The 23328-nt window shown below is 52.0% G+C and overlaps 1 protein-coding gene across 1 annotated transcript; it reads left to right on the top strand.

The window, feature by feature from the left end:
• The first annotated feature begins 237 nt into the window (after positions 1 to 237).
• TUBB6 (tubulin beta 6 class V) lies at positions 238 to 22054 on the top strand. The gene is made up of 4 exons (XM_004581633.4): positions 238 to 396; positions 722 to 830; positions 2599 to 2709; positions 20586 to 22054. Exons 1-4 carry the CDS (start codon positions 340 to 342, stop codon positions 21644 to 21646), a joined length of 1338 nt encoding a protein of 445 aa, XP_004581690.1. The 5' UTR covers positions 238 to 339; the 3' UTR covers positions 21647 to 22054.
• The last annotated feature ends 1274 nt before the right edge of the window (positions 22055 to 23328 follow it).

A 23328-nucleotide genomic window follows, 5' to 3' on the forward strand; every position in this document is an offset into this window, starting at 1 on the left:
TCTGTCCTGGTGACTCGTTCCTTCCCGGCCCTGCGTGCCGGGTCAGGGTATTTCTCGGTGTCCCCCTCGGCCACCCTCGGGATTGAGACGCCGTAGGGTCGGGCCCCGGCCGAGGGATGCCTGCGGGGGCGCGGGCTGCGGACGCCGGGCGCTGGGAGGGGCGGCCGGGGGCGGCCGGGAGGGCGCGGCCCACAGCCATTGGTCGGAGGCTGCTGGGGGAGGCGGCGGAGCGGGGCGGGCGCGCAGGGTCGAGGCCCCGGGGGCGGCGCGGGACGCAGTTGCAGTTGCAGCTACCGCCGTCCCCAGAGCCAGCGCCCAGAGCACAGAGTCGCGCCGGCCATGAGGGAGATCGTCCACATCCAGGCGGGCCAGTGCGGGAACCAGATTGGCACCAAGGTGGGCACTGAGGGGGCCAGGGGCTGCGCGGTGCAGGTGGGTGATTTAACGGGACCGACCGCCCCGCCGGGGCGTGCATTCGCGCTGTGTCCGAGGGTCTTCGACGCCCCTCGCCAGGTCCCAGGCGGGGAGCGAAGGAGCCAGGGCCCGAGCCGAGGCGCGGCCGGGAACCCCTGCTGCTCCCCCAGCAGCTTCCCGTCCCGGCTGGGAGCGGCCGGCTGCGGCTCTGGCGCGCCTGGAATTCGGCCCCGCGCCCCCGCCCCTCGCGGTGAGCGCGCAAGGGTCTTCCAGGGCTCGGGATCCTGATGCATTTGCTCCTCTGCAGTTTTGGGAAGTGATCAGTGATGAACACGGCATCGACCCGGCCGGAGGCTACGTGGGGGACTCAGCGCTGCAGCTGGAGCGGATCAACGTCTACTACAATGAGTCATCCTGTGAGTAGCACGGCCCTGTCTTCCCCGCACCCGACGACCCGGTGCCGGCCACCCACCCTTCGGCTCCAGGGGCCGCGGTGGTGCGAGGCTGGGCGGCTGCGGGGCGCGCGCTCCCGGGGCCCAGCAGGACGCCGGGCCACTCCCTTGCTCCCCTCCCCCGGGGGAAGGGGAGCGGGAAAGCCGTGGTCCGTTTTATTCAAACTGCGGGGTTGGGCCTCTGAACCGCGCAGCCCGTAGACACCCGACCCAGTTGGGGCGCCCTGAACAGCGCCCCCTTTCTGGGTGTCCCTTAAGAAGGAACGAAGTCGCAACGGGAAGAAACCGGGGAGTGGTTCTCAAGCATCTTGGAGAAAAGTTCAGTTGAAAAGGAACTCGCAACTGGGAGTTTTGGGCTAAACTTTTTTTTTTTTTTTTTGGAGGGGGTGGGAGGAAAAAATCCCTTTCTCCTACGACTTCAGAGGCTGAGACCGCGGCAGGTCTGTGTGGCTGATGGAGAAGTTGAAGAACAATTGCAGGCCGTAGTTTGGCCAAGTTTGGAAATAATTCCTCTCCTATGCTGGGTACGCCCTTCAGCAAGTTTTTGAGAACTGGGGTAAAGGGTGAGTTAGTTTGCTTGCAATGAGCAGATACTGCAGTCTGGCTATGGAGTTCCAACCGCATTGTGAACTGTTTAAAGGTCCCTGGTGGGCTTGGATTTCAGCATTTTATTGCACCAGAATAAACTTTGGTTGTTTGAATTATCGAAAGAGGAGCAGAGACCCGAGCTCTGACCCAGCGGGGGCTGGGAGCCAAGAGCAGAATCTGTCTCCCACAGCAAAATATCTGGAGCCCCCACTGTGGTCTCCCAGGGTGTACACTGTCAGCTGTATCAGGAGCTAGAGGTGAGACCCAAACCAGGGCTACCCCAGCACGCTCACCCCTTACTCCCATTTTACACGATTGTTTTTCTACTACCCTTGAATACAAGCTGTGCTGTAGGCATTTCCACCACAGCTTTTATTATTAGCGTGATATTCTTCCCCAAACAACAGGAAACCCAGATGTGGGAGAACAGTGAGGAGGTGCCGGGTGCTGCTGTCCTTCATACACACTGGGTCCTGGAGGGACCCCTGCCCCCACACCCGGTCACTTGCTGTGTGTGAGTCACACTGTTCACTGGAGCAGCTGTGACACCAGGCAGGGGAAGGTGGGATTTCTAGGCAGCACTGGGAAAATTCCAGCGTGTACCGCACTTCCTGTTAACCCTTCTGGCTCCAGCTGGCTCTTCCACCTGGGTGTGTGTGTTTGCAGCCTTGTGAGTTTGGAACTTTGGTTAACCTCTTTCTCCCTGGGACCAGTGCTTCCAAGCGGAAGTGCTCTCCCTAAATGAGGGTCAGGGAAGGGGTGAAGGGAGTGGAGGGGCACCCAGAACCAGGGGGCGTTGTTGGGAGATGGCTCAGCCTGGAGCTTGGATTGGTTTTGCTGCACCACCCAGTGTATTTCCATGGGATGAGAAAACTTGCCATTGGCAAACAGGTGTCAGAGGGAAGTGGCAGATCCATGAGGCAGGCAGCCAGGAGGGCTGGTGCCTCATCCTGCCTCTCCCTGGAGTCCTCCTGCCTGATTCCTGCTGGCCACCTCCCCACCCTGGTGTTAACCTTCTGGAGTAGTGGAAACTCACTGTGACCTCTGCCAAGGCGCTGGCCACTCCCTTCCAGGTGGGACTTGCTTGGGAGCCAGTCACCTTGGAAACCAGAGAATAACATGCACTTTTTTTTTCCTCCTCCAGCTCAGAAATATGTGCCCAGGGCCGCCCTGGTGGACCTGGAGCCGGGCACCATGGACAGTGTGAGATCCGGGCTTTTTGGACAGCTTTTCCGGCCTGATAACTTCATCTTTGGTAGGTTCTGTCTTCCCTCCTCCCTTCTTTCTTTTTGTAAAGCATTTACTTTTTTTAATGTGCAAAGCTAAAAAACATTCCATGGCATAGAAGAGTTTAGAGTGGAAACAATCAGTTCTCCTCCCCCCCACACCATTCCCAGAACATGGCTTCTAATCTGGAATTTGAAATTTCAAAACATTGGTTTATTTGAGGGGCAGAGAGATATAGAGACCAAAAAAGCTCCCCACGTACTGGTTCACTCTCCACATAGTGGCCACAGCTGGGCTTGGGCTGTGACCAGGAACTCAATGCAGGTCCTCTACATGGGTGTCAGGAATGCAGCTACCTGAGTCATCCTTGATGGCTCCCGGGGTGTGCATTAGAAGGAAGCTGGTGTCAGGAGAGGAGTCGGGACTTGAACTCAGGAACTTGAGTATGGGCATCCCAAATGACATCTACACTGTCAGGCCAGATGCCTGCCCTGCAGCTCTGTGTGTGTGTGTGTGTGTGTGTGTGTGTGTGTGTGTGTACATCAAATACATTGTAACCAAGCAACACTGAGAGTCAGACAGTGTAACGGCTTTGAATCCCTGAATTAAGAATTTCTAGGATATTGTCCTGTGAAAACAGGTGAACAGCAGCCTGGTTTCCGCTAGAGTGGGGGGGCCCTGGCCTGCCCCACTGCAGGTCATCTGGGGTCCTCATTGCCTGACCCTGCCCTAGTGTGGTCTTGGCCCAGGCAGAGGGCATTCTGTCCACCTTCCTGGCATCACAGTGCGGCTGGGTGTGTGGAGAGAACCAGGAGGGCCCTGCCTCTGGCGGCTTATCCTGCAGTGACCTGCGGCTGCCCTTTGGGCCACCTTCCTGGACTGCTGAGCTGCCTTCAGCTGTGTGGCCTGGACTGACTCAGGTGCCCCGTCTGGCCATTTGAGCTTTGCTTTGTGTGACATGAAGGATCCCAAGCACCTGCGGGGTCACAGAGCATGCCTTGTGTTTGTCTCGACTCACTAAGCTTTACTAGACAAAACTAATGTACTTCTTCACTTAGAAAAATTACACTTATGTTTTTTCTTTGTATTTTCACATACTTAGAAAAACCTAACATCTCTTAGTTTTAGCTACTTTATTTATTCTAAGAAATATTCACTTTTGGGGGAGGGGTCCTGCTTTATTGGTTAATCGTCCTCTTGCTAGTACTGGCATCCCGTATGGATGCTACTTCCCATCCTAGCTCTCCACTTCCCATCCAGCTCCCTGCTTGTGACCTGGAAAAGCAGTAGAAGATGACCCAAAGCCTTGGCACCCTCTACCCACGTGGGAAACTCGGGGGAGACTCTCGACTCCCAGCTGTGGATTGGCTCAGCTCTGGCTGTTAACAGCCATTTGGGGAGTGAGCCAGAGGGTAGATCTTTGTTTCTCCTTCTTGCTGTAAATCTACCTTTCTAATAAAAAAAAATAAAAAATATTTATTTGTTTTGATTTGAAAGATTTACAGAGAGAAGGAAAGACAAATAGAGATTTTCAAAATGCTGATTCACTCCCCAGATTTCCACAAGGGCCTGAGTTGAACCAGTCAGGAGCCAGGAGCTTCTTCTGGGTCTCCCAGGAGGGTGCAGGGATACAAGGACTTGAGCCATTCTTTGCTGGTTTTGCAGGTTGTAAGCAGGGAGCTACACTGGAAGTAGGGTAGCAGGCACACGATCTAGTGCCCGTTTGAGATGCTGGTGCTGAAGGATTGGTCTGTTGAGCTACCATGCTGGATCCTAGCTAGTTTTTTTTTGTTTTTGTTTTTGTTTTTAAAGAGAGATTTCATTGACTGGTTCATTCACCCAAATTCCCCCCAAAAGGTTTAGAACCAGGTGCCAGGCTAAAGCCAGAAGCTGAGGATTTCGTTTCTTTTTAAAAGTATTTATTTTTATTGGAAAGTCAAATTTACAGAGAAAAGGAGAAAGAAAGAGAAAGATCTTCCACCCATTGGTTCACTCCCCAAGTGACTGCAACAGCCAGAGCTGAGCCGATCTCAAGCCAGAAGCCAGGAGCTTCTAAAGGTCTCCCACGCGGGTGCAGGGTCCCAAGGCTTTGGGCCATCCTCGACTGCCCTCCCAGGCCACAAGCAGGGAACTGGAAGGGAAGTGGAGCAGCTGGGATTAGAACTGGCATCCAAATGGTATCTGACACATGCAAGGCAAGGACTTTAGCCTCTAGGCTACTTGCGTCCAGCCCCCAGAAGCTGAGAACTTCATCCAGGCCTCTGAAAGGGTGTGACAGGAACAGATATTTGAGCCAGCCCCTGCTGCTTCCTAGGTCTGCTTTGCAGGAAGCTGGAGTCAGAAGTTGAGTTGGGCCTTGAGCTCAGGCACTTGGCTGTGGGAAGCGGGCCTTATGCACAAAGGTTGCCCGGTGGAGGCACAGGTGCCCCCCAGGAGGCCCAACACCACCTTCCACTTTGCGGGTATTTTGCTTGAGATGGGTTTCACATTTACATCATACTTACGCACCTGTGTGGGTTCTTATGTATTAAAAAAGGTATATGTAAAATTCCAGGTAAATGGTAAAAGACCATCCTAAAGCATAGCGGCTTCAAACACAGCCACCCAGTGCACATCCATTCACTTAGGACTGGGTTTCTGGCTGGTCCAAAAAAGGAGGCACAGCAGGTGCCATCGTCCCACCACGGGAGTGGAATGCAGCGCGCTTAGTTGTATTTTACTTTGAATTTTAACTTTGCTTTGTTTCCCCCCCCCCAAAAATTATATAATTTCATTATTAAAGAATTGAACTCTAGAGTAAATAAGTGACCCCAGGCACTCTTTTCTCTCTATCCTTGTCAGCCCTGCAGTCTCTTTGCTCTTGGTTTGTAATGCTGAACTTTTTATTTTTCTTTTTTAATGATTTATTTATTTTTATTACAAAGTCGGATACACAGAGAGGAGGAGAGACAGAGAGGAGGATCTTCTGTCCAATGATTTACTCCCCAAGTGACTGCAATTGCCGATGCACGCCAATCCGAAGCCAGGAGCCAGGAGCTTCCTCCAGGTCTCCCACATGGGTGCAGGGCCTCAAGGCTTTGGGCTGTCCTCGACTGCTTTCCCAGGCCACAAGCAGGAGCTGGATGGAAGCAGGGCTGCCGGGATTAGAACTGGCACCCATATGGAATCCTGGCACGTTCAAGGCGAGGACTTTAGCTGCGAGGCAACCGTGCTGGGCCCAATGCTGAACTTTTAAAAATTTTTTCTTTTAATATTGTTTACACATTTGAGAGGGATGCAGACCTTTGAGGGACTCTGTTTAGGGTGGGGAGGGTCGGGTCAGGTGTGGAGGAAGGTCAGTGGGACACATGTTTCAAATTTTTATTTCTCCTGTGTCCCCAGGAGGTGAGGGGGAAGAGGCCACTTCTTGCTGTCAAACTACATCAGTACCACAGTGGCCGCAGTGGGGGATGGTCATTTAATGATGCCTTAGAAACCTCAATGTGGGGAAGAATGTTCCAAGGGTATTAACTTGAGTGATTTCTTTCTTTTTTAAAAGATTTGTCTATTTATTGTTACTGGAAAATCAGATTTACAGAGTGAAGATGAGATAGAAAGATCTTCCATCTGCTGGTTCACTCCCCAAGTAGCTGCAATGGCCAGAGCTGAGTTGATCTGAAGCCAGGAGCCAGGGGGTTCTTCTGGGTCTCCCATGTACATGTGCAGGGTCCCAAGGCCGTGGGACATCCTCTACTGCTTTCCCAGAGCACAAGCAGGGAGCTGGAAGGGAAGCGGAGCAGCCAGGATATGAACCGGTGCCCACATGGGATCCCGGGTGTACAAGGCAAAGTCCTTAGCCACTAGGCTACCGCACCAGAACCTTGAATCATTCCAATAACCCTGAGACATTGATTTTGTTGCTCTAGGGTTGAGAAAAATCTTTTGAAGGTCTACTGGTTGGCAAAGTCTACCTTAGTGCATCCACAGACCCAGGAACGTGCTGCAAAGTTTGGGCAGCAAAGTTTGGGGAGCAGAATGGTTCAACCTATTGTGCTTGCCATCCTCTGCCATGGCAGTTAGCGTCCCCTGCTTGCCTACATGAGCTGTACATCTAGACATGTTGTTTACATGTTGTTGCACAGGCGTCAGCTACGGAGGAGACCTGGCCCAGTCTTGATACATGCACTCCAAGATCGGATAACACATCCTGTGGTCAGCATTCTACTTGGAGAGTCACCCATGAAACCTTGTCTGGGATGAACTGATTTGACTCTTGTGTGTGCCAGCCAGTACAGGGTCAGGTGCGCTAGCCAGCGCTTATACTGGTGGATACAGCTGTGTGGTCAGTTCCACTTCTGTCCCTATACCTCTTGTGAACCAATGGGTGCTGCAGCCCAGCCCAGTCAGCCGGCCAGCCCATCAGAGACCTGGTCCTTACACGAACCACCAGGTGCCACAGTCTAGTTGGGGCAAACTGCAATAACTCCCATCAGACCCACCCCAACCCTGGTTTTTGTGCATGTCAGGCTCTGTTGTGGCCTAGCTCAGCCCAGCCTACATCCCAGCTGGATTTTTTTTTTTAAAGATTTATTCATTTTATTACAGCCAGATATACACAGAGGAGGAGAGACAGAGAGGAAGATCTTCCGTCTGATGATTCACTCCCCAAGTGAGCTGCAACGGGCCGGTGCGCGCTGATCCGAAGCCGGGAACCAGGAACCTCTTCCGGGTCTCCCATGCGGGTGCAGGGTCCCTATGCATTGGGCCGTCCTCAACTGCTTTCCCAGGCCACAAGCAGGGAGCTGGATGGGAAGTGGAACTGCTGGGATTAGAACCGGCGCCCATATGGGATCCCGGGGCTTTCAAGGCGAGGACTTTAGCCACTAGGCCATGCCGCCGGGCCCCCCAGCTGGCTTTTGTGCACGCTCAGGGGTGCTGTGGCTTAGCTCAGCCTGTCCACCCACCCCCAGTCCCAACCCACATGTATGCCAGCGGGTGTCCCTGCTTTGTCCAGGTTGGTTGGCACTCAGTACTAGTTCTTATACTCACCAGCAAAAGGCACAGCCAAGCAGGGAGTACACACCGTTCTCCTGCCAGGCATGCTTCCAGTGCTGAATCTTGCTTCTGCCAAGGGTTACTGCAGTCAAACCTTACATGACTCCTACCCAGTCCTGGAACTTGCCAGCTGGTATTGCAGCCTGGCCCAGCTGGTCTACATGCATTCTGGCTGTCTTGTGTGCCAGAGGTACAGTAGTCCAGCCCAGCCTGACCTCCTCCTAGTCTCAGCTCTCACGCTCACTTGAGGAAGCAGTGGCCCAGCAGAGAGGTGCTACGGGTTCCCCTACTAGGACTGCTCCCAGCCCTGGGTTCTTAGGCATGCCAGCGGGTGTTGTGGACCAGTCTGAGTTAGCCAACGCTTACTGTTGGCATTTAGCAGCAGGTGCTACAGTCTGGCTCAGGCAGCCTTCCTCCAGTCCAGCTCTCCCCAGCCTGGCCCAGCGTGGCCCACTCCCAGTATCAGCCCTCGTGTGAACTGGTGGTGTTGCGGTCCAACTGGGCATGGCGTGTATCCCATCCTGGCCCTCACTCGGGTCAAGGTGTGCTGTGGACTGACCCAGTGCAAGCCTGCACGTATGCCATGAGTGCTACAGCCCAGCATGGTCTAGCTATGGATCTTGCATGTGCTGTTGGGTGCTGCTGCCCAGGCTGATACGGCTGACCCCCAGTCCTGGCCCTCACTGGCAAGTGCTGTGACCTAGCCTGACCCAATCTCATTCCAGCTCTCACCAATGGGTGCTATAGCCTAACCTACCTCCAGACCTGACTCTCATGTGACCTGGTGGGTGCCATGATCTAGCCTGGCCTGTCCTACATTCATCCTGGCTTTCACGGCACTAGTAGGTGCTAGAGCTTAGCCCAGTTTGCCTTGCTCCCACACCCAACCCACATGTATGCTGAGGGGTACTGCAACCTTGCCTGGCTTGGCCTGCTCACAGCCCCTGTTCTTGTACTCAACGATGGGAGCTGCAGTCCAGCAGAGGAGTCCCCAGAGTTCCCCCTACCAGCCCCGTTCCCTGCCCCAGGTCTTGTGCGTGCTAGCAGGAGCTTCGTCCCGGCCTGGCATGGCCCACGCTCTGTCCTGGCTCTCATGTGTGCCAGCAAGTACTGCAGCCACTCGGGTTGGCCTGTCACTAGACCTGGCCCACACAAATGCTGACAAGTGCAGCAGCCCTGCCTGGCCTGGCTTGGCCCTCTTCTAGGCCCAACTCTTGTGCTCCCAGGTGGGAACTGTAGCCCAGTAGGGGAGTTCCCCAAGTTCCCCTTCCAGGTGCAGTGCTCCTGCCTGGCATGGTCTGCCCACAGTCCCAGAGTTTGCATGTACCGGTGGGTGCTGCAGGCTGCTCCCACCTGGCCTCCCCACAGCCCCAGCTTCCAGAAGTGTCAGGTGCATTCCTGTCAGATGAGTTCTGTGGTCCAGCCTAGCTTGGCCCATCACCACCTCCAGCTGTCTGCATAAACCAGTGGATGCTGCGGTCCCACAGAGGCAAGTCCACAAATCCCCTACAGAGTTGGCCCCCCAGATCTGGTTCTTTCTTGTTCTTGTGGGTGCTGGGGCCCAGCCTGACGTGGCCCACCCCGTGCTCGGACACTCATGGCCTAGCACCATCACGCATGCTCCCCAGCCCCAGCTTTTGCGAATGCGAGTGGGTAGCAGCTGATACCTGCTTTAGCCCAGCCCAAGTCTTCAACGTGGGTAGGTGCCTTGGCCTGACTCAGATATGTCCTCCAGTTTCTCCTCCTCTGAACCACTACCTCTCATCTCCCTTGCTCAATGGCCTGGTCCATGGAAGACCCCGAAACCATCCTTCCACTGTCAAACATGCCCTCAGCTGCTCCCACTACAATATATCCCCAGACTCCTTCCCCAGGTAACATCCAGCTCCCCAACTTGGGGGATAGGGTCGTGTGTCCTAACCCGGAGTTCCCCGCCTTCCACATTTATCTAAATAAATAAATAAAAATAAACCACTATGCTGGCACACTGGTATAATGAACATACATTTGGCATTAACCAGGCCCAGAATGCCAACCCCATATTGGCTGCTTTTCTCCCTGCAGTGTTAATACTGACTTAGGTACAAGGCAACCTAGGTAGGTGCCTACAGCTGGGGCATTTGGCTGACTTTCCTGAGCTGTGAGTGTTAGCATCTTGCGTCTTGCCTTCCCACCGAACACCGTGTAATAAGTCACAGTCCAGGTTAGCAGTCGCTTCTGAAATTAACATAGCCAACCCCCCCCCCCCATGAAATTCTTGTTTGTTTGTTTGTTTTTTTAATTAGAAAAGCAGATTCACAGAGAGAAAGATTTCCGTCGATGGTTCACTTCCCAAGTGGCCTCAGTGGTCAGAGCTGAGCCAATCTGAAGGCAGGGACTTGGAGATTCTTCCAGGTGCAGGGATCCAAGGCTTTGGGCCGTCCTTGACTGCTTTCCCAGGCCACAAGCAGGGAGCTGGATGGGAAGTGGAGCAGCTGGGATTAGAACCAGCGCCCATATGGGATCCTGGTGGTACACTAAGATCCTCCCTAGGCTATTGCACTGGGCCTGAAATTCTTAACTTTGTAGTGGTAAGTAGTCAGGTGTTTTTTTTTTAAGGTGTATATATATATATATATACATGTATATATGTATACATGTATATATATATATATATATACACCTTAAAAAAAAAAAAATCAAGGTTTGGCTTGTAGGAAAATGTCTGCCATGAATATCTTCATCCCTGTTCGTTTGTCTCTGTTTCTCATTCCAGTGCTGGGATGGGTTTAAGAAGGAACATGTTGAAACCTTGTGAACATTTTGCTGATGTTCCCGTAGCATGAATGCCGCCAGTTTTTACCACGCTTCTGTTTGAAGGGCTGTAGCTGCCCAGCACCTGTTGGATGCGGCCTCAGTAGTTTAAGCACTGCTTTAGTGGGAGAGTCAAGGCGGTGTGCCCCGGCCATGGGCATTGTACCCAGTCATAGAAAGTATCAGTGTTCTGAACAAGACAGGACACAGGCTCAGAGCGGAAACCTGCAGGACGTGATGCTGAAACGTGGCTTCCTGGTGCATGTTGGGTGGGGCAGAAGCTTTCTGAGAGAACAGGAAGGAGGAATCGAGTTCCACACACACAGCTGACCATGTCTGCCCTCAGCCTTGTGGCGCTGGCCTTCTGTCATTCCTTAAGATGAGTGGTGGGTGTTGAAGCAGCTCCGTGTGTTACCATCCATGCCGCCTATGTGTCACTGGGGAGATGTCTTAGGGGGCCTTCCTGGAAGAGCTGGGTTTGATCACTGTAGACCGTTGTGGGAGTGAGAAGCCAGTTCCTCGGAGCCACCATCTGCTACAGGTGTGGTTTCTTTGGTTTAATTTATTGGACCTGGAAATTGAGAGAGTTTTTAAAAAGTTGTTCAGGCCTGGCACAGTAGCCTAGTGGCTCAAGTCCTCGCTTTGCATGCATTGGGATCCCATATGGGTGCTGGTTCATACCCCAGCGGCTCCACTTCCCATCCAGCTCCCTGCTTGTGGCCTGGGAAAGCAGTGGAGGACGGCCCAATGCATTGGGACACTGCACCCGCGTGGGAGACCCGGAAGAGGTTCCTGGTTCCCGGCTTCGGATCGGCGCATCGGCCTGTTGCGGCTCACTTGGGGAGTGAATCATCGGGTGGAAGATCTTCCTCTCTGTCTCTCCTCCTCTCTGTATATCTGACTGTAATGAAATAAATAAATCTTTAAAAAAAAAATCTAGTTTCTTTTTTTAAGATTCTATTCTATTCTATTCTATTCTATTCTATTCTATTCTATTCTATTCTATTTTAGTTGAAAGTCAGATTTGCAGAGAGAATGAGAGACAAAGATCTTCCTTCTTTCTGCTGGTTTACTCCCCAAGTGGCTGCAACAGCCAGAGCTGAGCCAATCCGAAGCCAGGAGCCTGGAGCTTCTTCCAGGACTCCCACGCAGGTGCAGGGTCCCAAGGCTTTGGGCCGTCCTCTACTACTTTTCCAGACCACAAGCAGGGAGCTGGATGGGAAGTGGAGCTGCCGGGATTAGAACCGGCGCCCATATGGGATCCTGGTGCGTTCAAGGCGAGGACTTTAGCCGCTAGGCCATGCCGCCGGGCCCAGAAACTAGATCTTAAAAAAAAGGAAAGAAAAGTCTGTTGTAATGTTTCTAGGTGCCAGTGAGCAGGATGGAGAAGGCTCAGATTACATGAAGGCACACCCATGTTTTGTAATTTTTCCCAGATGCCTTCAAAAATGTTAGAAATGGCATTTGGCATTTAGACTATTTCCACATTTATTTCTTGCATCTTTGTTTTGCTGTCAGACATAAATTTCTATTACTGACTCAGCTATGTAAAAAAAAATTTTTTTTAATTTATTTATTTTACTTGGCAAGTCAGAGTTAGAAAGAGAGAGAGAGAGCGCGCGCTTCCATTGATTAGTTCACTTCCAAATGGCTGTAATAGCCAGAGCTGAGCTGGTCCAAAGCCAGGAGCCAGAAGCTTTTTTCTGGTTTCCCACGTGAGTGCAGGAGTCAAAGGTCTTGAACCATCCATCCTTCACTGCTTTCCCAAGCCATAAGCAGGGGGCTGGATCAGGAACTAGAGCGACGGACATGAGCTGAAGCACATATGGAATGCTAGTGTCAACAAGTGGAGGACTAACATCTTACATCATTTAAAATGTTTAAAATGCTATGCTGACTTGAAATATATATATATATATACATATATATATATAATTTAAAATTTATTTTTATTGGGAAGGCAGATTTACAGGGAGAACAGAGACAGAAAGAAAGATCTTTCATCTGCTGGTTCACTTCCAAAGTGGCCTCAATGGCCAGAGCTGAGCCAATCTAAAGCCAGGAACTTCCTCCAGGTCTCCCACACAGGTACAGGGTCCCAAGGCCTTGGGCCAGCCTTGACTGCTTTCCCAAACCATAAGCAGGGAGCTGGATGGGAAAGGGGGCAACAGGGACACAAACTGGTGCCCGTATGGAATCCTGATGGATGCAAGGTGAGGATTTAGCCACTGAGCTGTAGCACCAGGCAATGGTTTGAAATATCTTTGAAATATATATATATGTGTGTGTATTTATCTATTTGAAAAGCAAAGTGACAGAGAGACCTTCCATTCACTGGATCACTCCCCAAGTGACCACAATAGCCAGGGCTGGGCCAGGCCTAAGGAGGAGCTGACTGCTCCACTTCTTTTGCAGCTCCCCACTTGTGGCCTGGGAATGCAGTAGGAAACCACCCAAAGCCTTGGGACCCTGCACCCACATAGGAGATCCAGAGGAAGCTCCTGGCTCCTGGCTTCAGACTAGCTCAGCTTTGGCCATTGCGACCCCTTGGAGAGTGGACTGGCAGATGGAAGATCTCTCTGTCTCTGCATCTTTCTATAGATCTGATTTTCCAATAAAAATAAAATAAAATTCTTCAAAAAAAAAAAAAAGTGAATTACTGGGGCCAGTGCTGTGGCATAGTGAGCAAAACCACTGTCTGCAGTGCTGGGATCCTGTATGGGCACTGGTTCGAGTCCTGGCTGCTCCGCTTCCTGTTGAGCTCCCTGCAGTGTGCCTGGGGAAACAGCAGCATGTGTCCCACGCGTGTGTGGGCCCCTGCACCCACATGGGAGACCTGGGAGAAGCTCCTGGCTTTGGCCGGGCCCAGCCTTGACCTCAGCAGCCATTGGGTAGAACTCTGCCTCTCACCCTTTCTTTCCTCAACACTGTCTTTCAAATAAATGAGTATTTTTTTCTTTTCTTTTTAAAAAGTAATTAATTAATTAATTTTTAAATTGTTGATGATGATTACATGGCTGACCCAGGGTGGAAAGGATTAATGGTTAGGGAATAGTGAGTGAAATCATTGCTTCCTAATTCTCTATTTCTTCTTGTCTTTGGGGGAAGGAGGGAGTTACAGGACACACCCAGCCTCCGAAATGTATAAGTCTTTTTTTTTTTAAGCGAATGAAGTTACCCGTGTGAATTTTGGGCAACATAGGTCTATACACAAGATCTTCAGAAAGTTCATGGAAAATGCATGAATGTCATCTTTTGCTTTTGCACCAAAATAAACTTACTGTTTTTTTAAAAAATTTCTTTTTTATTGGAAAGGCAGATGTACAGAGAGAAGGGGAGACAGAAAGATCTTCCATCCACTGATCTGAAGCCACTAACCAGGAGCCTCTTCCGGGTCTCCCACTTGAGTGCAGGGTCCCAAGGCTTTGGGCCTTCCTTGACTGCTTTCCCAGGCCACAGGCAGGGAGCTGGGTGGGAAGTGGAGCTGCCGGGACAAACTGGCGCCCATATGGGATCCTGGCAGATGTAAAGGGTTCAGCCACTGAGCTATCGCGCTGGGCCTAAACTTACTCTTTAATTTTATTTTTTCCCCATAAACTTTTGGAAACATCCTTGTCGTTTTGCAAAACTTTTTAAAATGATGGCACAGCACTCATGCGTATGAGATGGTTGCAGTTTTGTGTGTGTGTGTGGGGGGGGGTGTAACTTAAGCATCAGGATGGCAAACTTAGCTTTAAGCTTCTTTGTTCTATTTGTAACTTTTCCTTCCAGCTTCCGAGCTAGAAGGGAAAGCAAGGTCAGATGCAGCCTTCAGACTTCATCAGCCAGTGTGAGCTTTTGAGCCGAGCTTGGGGGAGAGCTGAGGGTAGGCTCTGAGCTGGGTGGCGGCTGCGGCAGCATGACTGCCAACCCCTGGAGATCTACCGCTTGTGTTTTATAATCCAGAGTCAGCATGAATGCCACAAACATCACTGCAGAAGATGTTCAACTTATGACCCCCCCAAATATTTAACCGGGAATGTTCGTTGCTAGGAGACAGCAGCAAAATATTTTCAGAAGTCACCAAGCTTCCTCCTTTTGTCAAGAGCAGAGAAAACCTGACTATACAAAGTTAGGGCTAATAGGGCTGTGGAGATTGAGGCAGACATGTGGCTGGGGTGAGCTGGAGCAAGCCTGGATACACCCCCCAAGCAGGGTGAGCTTGATTTATTAGCGTGTGGGGGTCTGCCTCCAGCCACCTGCTGCTTGCAGGCAGTGGTACAGTGATGGTTCCCAGCCTGCTGTGACAGTTGCCTGGTCTTTCCCATGTGAAGGTGTGACAGTTCTTCCCGGAGTTTTGCTCATCCATGCGCAAGGCTGACTTCAAGGATGAAGCTAACGCTGGGGTGTTTGCTATCCAGTGCCTGGTGTGGGTCTGGCCAGGCTGCTGCCTGCTGGATGGGGTGGGGCACTAACCACTGCGCGTCCCCCTTGTAGGGTGGGGCTGAATGGTTCTGTGTAGCCTGCTCTGGTCAGTTTTAGGTCCTTTAAATGTGCTTCATTTCACCTTCCAAACAAATTGTTTGCACAATGCATTTTTTTTTTTTCAGTTCTCATCCAAGTGTAGACTGTCAGTAGAGAGTCTTCCAGCTTGCCCACTGGTGGCCCTGGAGGTCATTTTTCCTAGGGACACAGCTCAGTGTTGTACTGTAGGTGGCTGGAACTGCGGCCTTTTCACTGCCCACCCTCACAAAGTCGATTTTGCTTTTAGGAAATGAGATTGTGCTACTCACAGCGTTTTGTATCCTTCGGGAAAGTTCGACAGCACATCTTGTGCGCTATCCATGACAGGCATTTTATTTGTCATTAAGTCGTAATTCCCTGCTTATAGATGACACTTGAATGTCCTTAAAGGTGTCCTTTGGTACCTCAGCTTTCCTTGGATTAGCCTAAAACAAGTTTGAGGCTTAGACCTGGATACGTCTTACGCAGTGCTGAAAGTGAACGCCTTGCAATCCCCTTGTTCGAGCACTGCACTTGAAGGGCTGTGATAGGCGGCAGCACACTTTTGTTTGGCTAAATGCGAGGAAGGAGCGTTGCCGGAGTGGACAGCAGATCCTTTGCTCCCTGCAGGCCCATCCCTAAAGCCAGCACTGCAGGATCCCCATGTGTCCTAACAGATGTGTCCTACCCCAACACAGGGACTTAGGCGCATGCGGAGAAATGGAATTAGATCAGTTCATTCTGGCAGAAAAAAAAACTTTTTTTTTTTTTTTTAATTTGTGGCTGGCATTGTGGCATAGTGGGTAAGGCCTCTGTGTGCACGTATATGTCTTCCCATATAGCTGTCGTTTTGTATTCCGGCTGCTCCACTTTTGGTCAAGGCTTTGGGCCCCTGCCACCCATATATGGGTAGCAGACCTAGTTAGAGCTTCTGGTTTCTGGCGTTGGCCTGGTCTAGCCCTGGTCACTGCAAACATTTGAACTAGCAGATAGAAGTCCTCTCTCCTCTACGGCCATACCACCCTGAACCTGCCTGATGCCGTCTGATTTTGGAAGCTAAGCAGGGTCGGGCCTGGTTAGTACTTGGATGGGAGAAGTTCTCTCGCTCCCTCCCTCTAGCTCTTTCTTTTTATTTATTTATTTATTTTTATTGGAACGTCAGATATACAGAGAGGAGGAGAGACAGTGAGAAAGATCTTCCGTCCGATGATTCACTCCCCACGTGAGCCGCAACGGGCCGATGCGTGCCGATCCGATGCTGGGAACCAGGAACCTCTTCTGGGTCTCCCACGCAGGTGCAGAGTCCCAAGGCTTTGGGCCGTCCTTGACTGCTTTCCCAGGCCACAAGCAGGGAGCTGGATGGGAAGTGGAGCTGCCGGGATTAGAACCGGCGGCCATATGGGAGCTCTGCGCGTTCAAGGCGAGGACTTTAGCCACTAGGCCACGCCGCCGGGCCCTAGCTCTGACTTTCAAAGTAAATAAATTTTTTTTTTTTTAAAGATTTATGTATTTTTATTGGAAAGGCAGATTTACAGAGAGAAGGAGAAACAGAAAGATCTTCCATCTGCCAGTTCACTCCCCAAATGGACTCAACAGCTGAACTTACCCAAAGGCAGGAACCAGGAACCTTCTCTCTGTATATCTGCCCAAACAGACCAGAACTGCAACAGAGATAACTCCCATTCATTAACTCACTTGAACGACGGGAAGGGCTAGGGACTGGGAGTGTGATTCATGCACGTGGGTGCTGGGAGCCCCACCACTGCCTCCCGGGGTTACACAGGGGCAGGAAAGCTGGAATCTCCAAACCAGTGCACTTTGCTGTGGGATGTGGGTGTCTTCATTGTTAGGCGAAAGACCGCTTGAGGCCAAAATAAATGAATAAACAAACACACAAAGATCCGTGCGTAGGAAGGGGTTTCCCCGTGAACTTTTGGAGGCACTCCTGGGGAAGCAGGTGTTTGTCTATGACGCATGTACAGTAACAGCCAACAGTGTACGCTGCTTGTTACGGGAGCATCTCCCACCCCCCGTTTTAGAACTAGCTGCTCTTTGTTGGTGGCTAACAGCATTCCAGTGTATCCACACCATCGTGGCTTCAACCCGACTCCGAGGTAGCTGGGACCTTTCCTGTTTCTAAGGTACTTCAGTGTATTTGTGGCTCATGCACAAGTATGGGTCTATCTAGAAAACCCTGGGCAGGTAGAGCTGTGGGCTCCGAAAGGGACTCACGGAGAGGAACCGCCGCTGGCATTCCACGGATACCAACATATCCCTGGCACAGTGGGTTGCGAAGGGGCTTTTCCCATGGGCACCAGGGTAGCGAGCGCTTGGATGTGTGTCAGTTTCAAAGTGGAAGGTGGAATCTCCTGAGAATGGTTGAATTGTTTGATTTTCTCATCCTGGGCGCTCACCGCATCCTTTCCCCCACGTTTATACTAGTGGCTGTGGATTCCCTACTCATCTGGGGGACTTGAGGACGTTTCGGGGGCCCAGGTGACTGGTTATTCAATACACGGATAAGGGTTTCACTCCCCTAAGAGTGGGGCCTCTGCACAAGGCAGGGCCACCCACCGTGCCACCACAGAATCCAGAGTACTAGCGCCAGGTGTGTGTGTCCCCGGATCCACGAGTGGGAGGGGGCCTTTGGCAGCCTCTAGCGGCTGTGGTGGCTTCAGGGAGCCCAGTATCTGCCTTCTTCCTGCCATGCATGGACAAGGCCTGAGGCATGCACCTGCCCACGCTCGGTCAGAGTGGAACCGCTGCAAAGGTTGGTCACTGATGCTTGCAGAAATATGAAGAGGTCTGTGTGAGGCCATGGAAGCTTCTGTCGCTTGAATAAGACAGATCTGCCCCCCTAAAAGTTTGTGGAGGAGCTATGTAACACATGAATAATAAAACAAGGTGGAGGGGGTGTTGGGCATACAAGATGCCTGCGCTCCCATCACTGCCCGGTCCCTGATTCTGGCTTCCTGCTAACAAAGACCTTCTCAGGCAGCGTTGACAGCTCAAGTGTTTGGGCTGTTCCCCCCGCCAGGAACAGATCCCTGGGTTGAGGTCCCAGTTCCCGGCGATGGGCATTGGAGGAATGAACCAGCAGGTGGGAGCTTTGACTCTGTTTCTTTTCCTCTGTAAGTATAGAATGGAATAAACAAACTGCCTTCAAGTGAAAAGAGCGAGGTCGTGTTTGGTAAGTCTTGGTAAGGCCTGCTTGGTGTTGTTGGAGGAACAAGGAAAGAATGATGGCTGTAAATCATTTGATCCACTATTTTGATGCTAGAACCCTATGGGAATTATGGTGTGTCATTCACGCTGGGATCAAAGAATAGAATGGCGTTGTTAGAGCACCTTTTTGTTGTTGTTGTTGTTGCTACTTTTTTGCTTTTTAAAGATTTATTTTATTTTTATTACAAAGTCAGATATACTGAGAGGAGGAGAGACAGAGAGGAAGTGGAGCCGCCGGGATTAGAACCAGCGGCCATATGGGATCAAGGCAAGGACCTTAGCCACCATGCCACGCCGCCGAGCCCATAGAGCACCTTTTAATTCCATGTCCGTGTCCATGTGAATGAGATTCCTCAACAAGAAAAAAATGTTTTTTGGAGATTTCTCAATTTTTACATAAAAGGAATGGGATGGATGTTATGCATTGCCCTCTGCTGGCAATATTTACTACTCACCTGTAGAATAATGAACTAATTGAAAAAAAAAATACGTTTTTCTGCAGAGAACACTTCAGCTTTGGAGGGAAGGTGTGCAGTTTAAGGCATCTCCAAGCAGCAGTGTGCGGAGGCCACGTGCTGTGTCTAGGGAAGCAGAACCCACAGGCAACCATAAGAACAAAAAAAAATATATAACTCCTCGTCCTCCTTCCTGGGCGTTTTGAGGGTACCCTCCTACCTCGCTCACATACTCACACACACACGGGCCTGTACTGTTTGTATAGTTTGGGAAAAGGTGTTTTCCTGCATGACGGGCCTTCTGTTTTGTGTTTTAAGATTCATTTTTATTGGAAAGGCAGATCAGATGTACAGGGAGAAGGAGAGGAACAGAGAAAGATCTTCCATCCACTGGTTCAGTTCTCAAATGGCTGCAACATCTAGAGCTGAGCTGATCTGAAGCCAGGAGCCAGGAGTTTTTTTCCGGGTCTCCCACACAGATGCAGGGTCCCCAGGCTTTGGGCTAAACAGGGAGTTGGATGGGAAGTGGAGCAGCTGGGACATGAAATGGCACCCCTGTGGGATGCTGGCGCTTATAGGTGGAGGATTAGCTGGTTAAGCCATTGCACTGGCCCCTGGCTTTCAGTTTTTTTTTTTTTTAAGATTTTATTCATTTTATTACAGCCAGATATACACAGAGGAGGAGAGACAGAGAGGAAGATCTTCCGTCCGATGATTCACTCCCCAAGTGAGCCGCAACAGGCCAATGCGCGACGATCCGAAGCCAGGAACCTGGAACCTCTTCCGGGTCTCCCATGCGGGTGCAGTGTCCCAATGCATTGGGCCGTCCTCCACTGCTTTCCCAGGCCACAAGCAGGGAGCTGGATGGGAAGTGGAGCTGCCGGGATTAGAACCAGCGCCCATATGGGATCCCGGGGCTTTCAAGGCGAGGACTTTAGCCGCTAGGCCACGCTGCCGGGCCCGGCCTTCAGTTTTTTTAAAGGAAATGATTGCAAAAGATTCTAAGCTGAAGAGCCAACATTTCCCATCAGTGTCTTCTGAACAGATGTAAAGAAGCCAGTCTGGCCAAGGACTGTGGGGCAAACCATGGGACACTAAGTTTCTTCTGTACTTGACCCCTGCTTGGTGGGGCCCTGCATTTCCTTTTGAAGTGCCTGGGGTGTGGGCCCAGCTCTGCCTCCGCTTCAGTTTCGGCCTGGGAGGCAGCTGATGACAGCTCATGTGCTTGGGTTCCTGCCGCCCAGTTGGGAGGGTTGTGTTTGTGGCTCCTGCTTTTTTTGCCTGACTGTGCATTTAGGGGAGGGAGTCACTGCTCTGTCTGTCTGTTCCTCCGTCTTTCTCCGTGTGTCACTGCCTTGCAAACAACAGAGAAAAAATAGATCCTTTTCAAAAACCAGACTTTAGGGCCCAGTGCGGTGGCCTAGTGGCTAAAGTCCTCGCTTTGAACGTGTCGGGATTCAATATGGGTGCCGGTTCTAATCCCAGCGGCCCTGCTTCCCATCCAGCTCCCTGCTTGTGGCCTGGGAAAGCAGTTGAGGACGGCCCAAAGCCTTGGGACCCTGCACTCATGTGCAAGACCTGCAGGAGGTTCCTGGCTCCTGGCTTCAGAATGGCTCAGCTCTGGCCATTGCAGTCACTTGGGGAGTGAATCATCGCATGGAGGATCTTCCTCTCTGTCTCTCCTCCTCTCTGTATATCTGACTTTGCAATGAAAATAAAATAAATCTTAAAAAAAACCAGACTATAACTACTTTGTTGGAGATTAGAAATGAGCTGTTGGGCCCTCCAGGCCTGTCCGTGATGGCTGGCCTACCTACCCCAGCCCCTTTGGGTTGCAGGGCGTCCTCTGATTGGTGTGAATACCCCTTCTCCCAGCGACCTGTATAGATCATGGTCACTCTCCTTCTCCCTGCAGGGCAGACAGGTGCCGGCAACAACTGGGCCAAGGGTCACTACACGGAGGGCGCGGAGCTGGTGGACTCGGTGCTGGATGTGGTTCGCAAGGAGTGTGAGCACTGTGACTGCCTGCAGGGTTTCCAGCTGACGCACTCGCTGGGCGGGGGCACGGGCTCGGGTATGGGCACCCTGCTCATCAGCAAGATCCGCGAGGAGTACCCCGACCGCATCATGAACACCTTCAGCGTCATGCCTTCGCCCAAGGTGTCCGACACCGTGGTGGAGCCCTACAACGCCACGCTGTCCGTGCACCAGCTGGTGGAGAACACGGACGAGACCTACTGCATCGACAACGAGGCCCTGTATGACATCTGCTTCCGCACGCTCAAGCTCACCACCCCCACCTACGGTGACCTCAACCACCTGGTGTCAGCTACCATGAGCGGGGTGACCACGTCGCTGCGCTTCCCGGGCCAGCTCAATGCTGACTTGCGCAAGCTGGCCGTGAACATGGTCCCCTTCCCACGCCTGCACTTCTTCATGCCGGGCTTTGCGCCCCTCACCAGCCGGGGCAGCCAGCAGTACCGCGCCCTAACCGTGCCCGAGCTCACACAACAGATGTTCGATGCTAGGAACATGATGGCTGCCTGTGACCCGCGCCATGGTCGCTACCTGACCGTGGCCACCGTTTTCCGTGGGCGCATGTCCATGAAGGAGGTGGATGAGCAGATGCTGGCCATCCAGAACAAGAACAGTAGCTACTTCGTGGAGTGGATCCCCAACAACGTCAAGGTGGCCGTGTGTGACATCCCGCCACGTGGCCTCAAGATGGCCTCCACCTTCATCGGCAACAGTACGGCCATCCAGGAGCTGTTCAAGCGCATCTCGGAGCAGTTCTCTGCCATGTTCCGGCGCAAGGCCTTCCTGCACTGGTTCACGGGCGAGGGCATGGATGAGATGGAGTTCACAGAGGCCGAGAGCAACATGAATGACCTGGTGTCTGAGTACCAGCAGTACCAGGACGCCACTGCCAACGATGGTGAAGAGGCCTTTGAGGATGATGAGGAGATCAACGAATAGAGTGGCTCCAGGGCCCAGCAGTGCACGCTGTAGAGGGGTGCACTGGTCTTGGGGAGGTTGTGTGGGCCCCTCCCAGCAGCACCAAGAGAGCTGTATTCCCAGCCATCAGGAGTAGGGAAAAAAAAAAAAAAATACAGGACCATGGCAAGTAACTGGCTGCCCAGCCTAGTCAGGGTTGCGTGCTGGCCTTGAGGGACATGAACCACGAGGTCACAAGGGGTAGAGGGAAGCATCATGTTCCGGTGAGCGTTCAGTCACCTTTGAAAAGGTGACTGAGCAGAGGGCAGTGAGTAATGGGGTTTTGTTGTCCATCCTTTGTGATGAAAGCTCAAGGGTTACCTTATTTGATCATGTGCTGTGAACTCTAAAACGATCCATTCATAATAAAATGCTCGACTCGTGCCTGGGTCCTTTGAAGCCATGTGCCTTCTTGACCAACAAGCTCCCTGGCGCTGGGCCCTCAGGGGGAGCTCCCGGCCCCCATTCACTGAAGGGCTAGAAGGAAGAGCTTCCCTTTTTATTTAATTTTACTTGTAGCATTGTTTACACAGCTAACAGGGATGCATGCCCCTAAGAGCCTAATTAGAGTGGGGAGGGCCAGGTATGGAGGAAGGTTGGGTGGGGACATGTTTCAATTTTTTTTTTTCTCCTGTGTCCACAGGGGAGGAGAAGCCACTCCTTGCTTCCAAAGCACCTTGGGGTGGGGGGTGGTCATTTGATGACTCCTTAGAGACCCCAATGTGTGGAGAAGAGTGTTCCAAGGGTGTTGAGGCCCGAAGACACTGTTTGGTTTCATTGCTCCAGGGTTGAGAAAATCTTTCCAAGGTCTATTGATTGGCAAAGTGCACGTTAGTGTATCCACAGAACCAGGAATATGCTGCAAAGCTTGGGCAGCAGAATGGTCCAACCTGTCCTGCTTTCCATCCTGTGACATGGCAGCTAACATCCCCTGTTGGCCCAAATGAGCTGACTCGCATGTCCCTCATGTGCGTCTAGACATATTCAGTGTGCAGGCATCAGCAACGGAGGAGGCCCACTCCTAGGCCAGTCTACACTTCTTGTGGCCAGGGTCTGAGTCCTGTATTCTATCTGGGGAGTCCCTCAAGAAATCTTGCCTGGGGTGACCTCAGACTTGATTCCTACAAGCTTGGGCCAGTGCAAGGTCAGTGCGGTCTGTCACTGGCATGAGCCAGTTCACATGCTGGTGGATACAGCTTGGTCAGTTGTGCCTCAGCCCCATATCTCACATGAACCAATGGTTGCTGTCGCCCAGCCCAGCCAACCTGCCACAGGCCTGGTCCTTACATATATCAGTGGGTGCTGCGGCCTAGTCAGGGTGATCCCCATAAACCCCCACCAACCCCAACCCTGGTTTTTGTATGTGTCAGCATCTGCTGATGCCTAGCCTGGCCTAGCCCACCTCCCAATCAGCTCTCATGAACACCCATGGGTGCTGTGGCTTAGCTCAGCCCTGTCCATCCCCAGACCCAGCCCTCACATGCTGACAGGTGCCAGCCTGGCCCAATCCCAGCTTTGGTTCTCATGCTCACCAGCAATAGGTACAGCCTAGCAAGGGAGTGCACACCTTTCCCCTGCCAGGCATATTCCCAGCCCCAGATCTTGTGCCTGCCAGGGGAATACTGTGGTCCAGGCCAACATGACTCACACTCAGTCCCAGCACT

This window comes from Ochotona princeps, chromosome 21 (assembly GCF_030435755.1).
Source record: "Ochotona princeps isolate mOchPri1 chromosome 21, mOchPri1.hap1, whole genome shotgun sequence".
Lineage (NCBI taxonomy): Eukaryota > Metazoa > Chordata > Mammalia > Lagomorpha > Ochotonidae > Ochotona > Ochotona princeps.

Bases quoted from the DNA above. Each gene is read 5' to 3' on its own strand.
- TUBB6 (XM_004581633.4), top strand. From the start codon at position 340: ATGAGGGAGATCGTCCACATCCAGGCGGGCCAGTGCGGGAACCAGATT. The intron at 397-721 runs GTGGGCACTGAG...GCTCCTCTGCAG, and splicing joins GGAACCAGATTGGCACCAAG to TTTTGGGAAGTGATCAGTGA. The intron at 831-2,598 runs GTGAGTAGCACG...TTCCTCCTCCAG, and splicing joins CTACTACAATGAGTCATCCT to CTCAGAAATATGTGCCCAGG.